Source organism: Balaenoptera ricei, chromosome 10, assembly GCF_028023285.1.
Source record: "Balaenoptera ricei isolate mBalRic1 chromosome 10, mBalRic1.hap2, whole genome shotgun sequence".
Taxonomy (NCBI): domain Eukaryota; kingdom Metazoa; phylum Chordata; class Mammalia; order Artiodactyla; family Balaenopteridae; genus Balaenoptera; species Balaenoptera ricei.
In genome coordinates, this window is record NC_082648.1 from 47,319,656 (window position 1) to 47,325,686 (window position 6,031).

General features: G+C 42.8%; 1 protein-coding gene and 1 pseudogene across 1 annotated transcript; both read left to right on the forward strand.

Annotated features, from left to right (window-relative positions):
• Positions 1-287: 287 nt before the first annotated feature.
• LOC132373753 (cytohesin-2-like) lies at positions 288-1,669 on the forward strand (annotated as a pseudogene).
• Positions 1,670-3,846: 2,177 nt separating this feature from the next.
• LOC132373754 (ferritin light chain-like) lies at positions 3,847-4,203 on the forward strand. Its single transcript, XM_059937369.1, has one exon. The coding sequence runs from the start codon at positions 3,847-3,849 to the stop codon at positions 4,201-4,203; it is 357 nt and encodes a 118-aa protein (XP_059793352.1).
• Positions 4,204-6,031: the final 1,828 nt, after the last annotated feature.

The following is a 6,031-nucleotide window of genomic DNA, read 5'->3' on the forward strand; positions in this document are numbered from 1 at the left end:
TAAAATAGTGTTAGTTCCTTCTGGAGATGCAAAGTAGGTCTCTTCCTGTTGGGATTTGTATTGATGTCCAGTGGCACCTGCCTGAGAGCTCCCCATTGTGGCCTTGCCACTCAATTTTAGTGAGGTTTCCCTTTATTTTCACAATACTAAATGTCATTTTCTGACTTACAAACTTACGTTCTTTTTATTACATGGCAGCTATTCCAGTTTCTCTACTATCCTCCTGTAGTTTTTTGTTTTTTGTTTTCTTTCTGCTTGTTTAGGCGGTGGCAGCCGCCCAGGGGCATTTGAGCTGGCTGACCTGCACCCACAGGCCACTTCAGATCCAGGACTGCCCGTGGGGCCTTGGTAGCCATGGAGGGCAGTGTCTGTGAGCACCCAGACCCAACTCCAGAGGAGCAGATGGAGCTGGAGAATGTCTCACTGTTGAAGCAGAAGCTGCTGCTGGAGATCCACTACCTGCAGGAGGAGCTCAGCGAAGTCATGAGCGAGATGGCCTGGAGGCCAGTGAGGGCAGTGAATCCTTGCAATAGGATTGGAACATGGCAATGGTTAGGAAGAACTCCAACAAGGACCCCAAGAAGGGGGATCTAGTTCTTGGTGGAGAACAAACTTCTCCAGTACACACCCAAGGTGTTCACTTCCTGTTTCCTGTTCAAGGGCAAGGGCCTGAACAAGACAGCTGCAGGGACTACCTAGGGGAGAGGGAAAAGCTGAACCTAGCAATGCTCCATACCTTCATGGATCTGCGTGACTGGTGCAGGCCCTCAGGCAATTTCTATGGAGCTTCCTGCCTCCCCAGAGAGGCCCAGAAGATTGACCAGATGATGGAAGCCTTTGCCCAGCAATACTGCTGGTGCAACCTTGGGGTTTTCGAGTCCACACATGTGTGCCATGTGCTGTCCTTTGCCCGGGATAATGCTGAACACCAGGCTTCACAATCCCAACATCTGGGAACAAGCCAGGCCCAGAGCATTTTGTGACCATGAACCAGCACAGCAAGTAGGGTGGGACCTGCCTGAGGAGCTGATCAGGAACCTCTAGGACCACACCCAAAATGAGCCCTTCAAGATTCCAGAAGATGATGGGGATGATCTGACTTTCTTTAGCCAGCACCTGCAGGGCTGGCTTCTTAAGCTGGGAGGGAAAGGGGGCCAGGTGAAGAGTGGAAGCAGCGCTGGTTAATCCTCATAGACAACTGCCTCTACTATTTTGAGTAGACGACAGACAGGGAGCCCAGAGGAATCATCCCCCTGAAGAATCTGAGCATCAGAGAGGTGGATGACACCCAGAAACCTAACTGCTTTGAGCTTTATATCCCTAATAACAAGGAGCAGCTCATCAAAGCCTGCAAAATGGAGGCAGATGGTTGGATGGCTGAGGGAAACCATGTGGTGTACCTGATCTCGGCCCCCATGCAGGAGGAGAAGGACCAGTGGATCAAGTCCGTCCAGGCAGCTGTGAGCACGGGCCCCTTCTAGAGTTGCTGGCGGCAAGGAAGAAGTGGATTTCTGTTAAGAAGAAGTAGGAACAGCCCTGCCCCTTTGCCCCCACTCCATTATTTATTATAGAACTGCCTGCCCCAGTGGCTGGCTGGGTCCTGCAGCTGTGGATCCTGGTGCCCTATTTGGAAAATTCATCACCTCTAGCACCTCTCTTTTATTTGTAATCAGCACGCTGTTGGTAATCATTAATTATTTAAACACCAAATAAATAAATAAACAAATAAATAAAAGTGGGAGATTTCCTACTTGGTGGGGTGGTTATTCTAAATAAAACATTAGCAAAGAGAATCCATCAGTGTGCAAAAGAATAATACAACTAAGTAAACATTATTTTTGGAATGTGGGGGTGGTTTAATATTGAGAAAACCAATCACTATAACTTATTATGATCGTATTAGGATTATTATTAATAAATGCTGAAAAACTTTTCACAAAAGTCAGTGTTTATGCATAACAATATAAATAAGTAACAATAAGTCTAAGTAAATAAGAATTCAAGGAAACAACTTAAATATAATAAAACCTATATATCCAAACAAATTACAAATATTATCCTAAGTGGTAAAACACTACAGCATTTCATTTAAAATCATAAACTAGTAAGGATGTCCCATTACCATTTACTATTTTGTATTTAAATTTTAAATTTTTATCAAAATTACACAAGCACATGGTTTAAAAGAGTCATTCAACTCTATAATATATGTTATGAAAAAATAACCAGCCCCAACAGTCTCACTCCCCATTTCCACTCAGAGACAATCTCTTATTAAGGAAAACATACAGAAATCAATACCTTTTCTCTGTTTTAGCAATAGGCACCTGGAAAACCAGGGTAGGTTGCTGATGAAGAAAGAGCTATGCAGGAAAAATGCCAGAACTACTGCTCTGGCCAAGATAGAGTAACAGGGATCTGATCTAATCAAACTAGACAATATATGAAACAATTGTTTTCAAGACATTGAATGTCAGGTAATAAGGACAGTGATTACTTAAGAATGACAAATGAGGGACTTACCTGGTGGCGCAGTGGTTAAGACTCTGCGCTCCCCATGCAGGGGGCCCGGTTTCGATCCCTGGTCAGGGAACTAGATCCCACATGCATGCCGCAACTAAGAGTTCGCATACCACAACAAAGGAGCCCACAAGCCACAACTAAGGAGCCCGCCTGCCACAACTAAGACCCAGCACAACCAAATAAAAATAAATAAAAATTAAAAAAAAAAAAAGGAATGATAAATGAGGTGAACCCTATGATTGTTTCAGCTTACTGCCCAGAGACAATTTCCAGGTCATGGCACAAGGAGGAAGAACCTAGGAGGAGACTGGCCGTTACCCTGAGTTAAGGAGATGGAGGCCAAGGTAGCTAGGGAGTACAGGGCAAAGTATCAGAAAGGAGAGAGCTATACACTGAGAGATTTCTAGAGATCTTTAGAGGTTCCCCTTAGGTGTTTTCCTGAGTATTGTTTAGTGCATATACGTGAGGAAACCACTTAGAGTGGGGAAAGAACCGCCTGAAACAATTAAAGAAAGCAATCTCTGAATCTCACATAAGACCAGGAATAGTGCCTACTCCCAGCAGCCAGGGTAGAAAATCTTGTAAATGACTGGGTAGAGTCCTTAGAAGCCTAAGTAGTGGGAAAAAATTAGCCCTAGACCAAACTCTGCTCTGGCCCCATCTAACAAAGCTTAAAAGCAAGACCTGAAAGAATCAAACTATTACCAAGTAATTTAACTGCACCTCAGAACAAATCTCAAGAATATTTAGAGAAATACAAAAATATCCAGAACCCAACAAAGTAATATTCATGTCTGGGCACTCAATCAAAAATTAACATGAATGGAAAGAAGTAGGAAAATAGGACCCATTATGAGAAGAAAATTCAATCAATTGAAACTAATTCAGAAAGTATTCAGGTGAAGAGGGAAAAGAAATGGGAACATATTGTATATGTATAACTGATTCACTTTGTTATAAAGCAGAAGCTAACACACTATTGTAAGGCAATTATACTTCAATAAAGATGTTTAAAAAAAAAGAAAGTATTCAGGTGTTAGGCAGTGCCCTCCATGGTCGGGGGGCAGGGTAGGATCTGTCTCTTGCTTCAACTCTGTTTGAATGGAACAGACCCAGGGATGCCCCTTCCTCCAGCCTCCAACTACCCTCCAACATTTTTTTCCAGTCCCAACCTTCAGAACCAACCACTCAGCTATCCTCAGCCTCCAGGACCAGCCAACACAATTTTTTGAGCTTAGCTCCTTATTGCTGATCAATCATGAGCTCCCAGATTTGTCAGAATTATTCCACTGAGATGGAGGCCGACATTCACAGCCTAGTTAAATGCATCGGTGGGCCTCCTACACCTACCTCTCCCTGGGCTTCTATTTCGATCAAGAGGATGTAGCTCTGGAGGGCGCTAGCCCGGGAGAAGCACTGCGAGGGCGCAAAAATGCAAAACCAGCCCTGCGGCTGCATCCTCTTGCAGGATGTGCAGAAACCATCTCAAAAACCCAGGATGCTATGGAAGCTGACATTCTCATGGAGAAGACTATGAACCAGGCCCTTTTGGATCTGCATACCCTGGGTTCTGTCCACACAGACCCCCACCTCTGTGACTTCCTGGAGAGCCACAGCCTAGATGAGCAGATGAAACTCATCAAGAAGATGGGCGATTTGTTGAGACGTGGATGGATCTAGAGACTGTCATACAGAGTGAAGTAAGTCAGAAAGAGAAAAACAAATATCGTATATTAATGCATGTATGCGGAACCTAGAAAAATGGTACAGATGAGCCAGTTTGCAGGGCAGAAGTTGAGACACAGATGTAGAGAATGGACATATGGACACCAAGGGGGGAAAACTGCGGTGGGGTGGGGATGGTGGTGTGCTGAATTGGGCGATTGGGATTGACATGTATACACTGATGTGTATAAAAAAAAAAAAAAAAAAAAAAAAAAAAAAAAAAAAAAAAAAAGAAGATGGGCGACACCTGACCACCTGATTAACCTCCACAAGTGGGCTGGTCCCCAGGCTGGCTGGGTGATTATCTCTTCGAAAGACTCACCATCAAGCATGACTATGAGCCTCTGGAGCCCAGTGGCCTTTGAGGAGCCCCTCTGGTATCAGGGCTTCTGCCTGAAGCCTCTCTCTGCAGCCACTAGGCAGCTTTTTAACCATCCTGGAGCTCTCTCCCAAGCCTTGGACCAAATGGAAACAATAAAGCTTTTTGCAGAAAAAAAAAAGTATATAGACGTTAGAATTAGTAGACAAGGATATTAAAACACTTATAACTTTATTCCATATGTTCAAGAAGCTAGAGAGAATTCTGGGAAGATGGTGGAGTAGGAAGGAACAGAGATCTGTCTCTCCTCCTAGACAACAGTTGCATTGGCAGCATCTGTCTGATGTAACTATTTTGGAATTCTGGAGTCTACTGAAGGCTTAGAGAGTAAATTGTAGTTAATTTTGATCATTTTAGCTCTTAACACAGTAGCAGCTACCCATCTTCCACTCCCAGTCCTATGGCAGGCAGCTGTGCACACGTTCAAGGAGCAGCTTGCAGGCAGCTTGTGGGATCCAGAGTGGGCAAAAAGGGCCCCCTCCCCCAAATGTTGGTGATCTGTGCTCTGATCTCTGATTGCTGTTTCTGATCACAGAGGTGCAGACAAAGACGTGGGTGACCATTGTTTTTGCACCTCCCTTCATTTTTCTCTTTTCCCTTTTTGGAAACCAAGTAAAGACAAGAACATTCAAAGGTAACTGCATATATGGGGAAAACTAAAAAGTGACTGCACATGCTCAGAGAAAGGTACAGGCCCAGAAAAGTCTTGAGAAAACCTTAAGTTTACACCTAGGCTGATCTTGCCACAGAGAATGAATTTGGACTTCTATAGATCAAAGACTTATCATGTAAGAGCTAACACTATAAAGCCCTTAGAAGAAAACATAGGTGTAAATCTTGGTGACATTGGATTAGGCAATGGTTTTTTGGATTTGACACCAAATGCATAAGCAACCAAAGAAAAAGAGTAGATAATTAGACTTCAGTAAAATTTAAAAATCTTGTGCTTCAAAGGATACTATCCAGAAAGTAAGACAGAATGGGAGAAAATATTTGCAAATCATATATCTGATAAGGGTCTAGCAACCAGAATATATAAAGAAATACTACAAGTCAACATTCAAAACACAAATAATTTAATTAAAAAATGGGCACCAAAAATAAAATTTAAAAAAATTAAAAAAAAAAAGGGCACCAGAGAGATATTTATCCAAAGAAAATATACAAATCGCCAGTTAAGCACATGAACAGATGCTCAACATCAATCTTTAGGGAACTGCAAAACTACAATGAGATACAAATTCACATCCCTTAGGATGGCTAAAATAAAGAGAAACAATAACAAATTTTGGTGAGAATGTGGAGAAATTGGAAACCTCATACATTGCTGATAGGACTATAAAATAGTGGAGCCACTTTGGAAAACACTTCCTTGAAATGTTAAACATTGAGTTACCATATGAC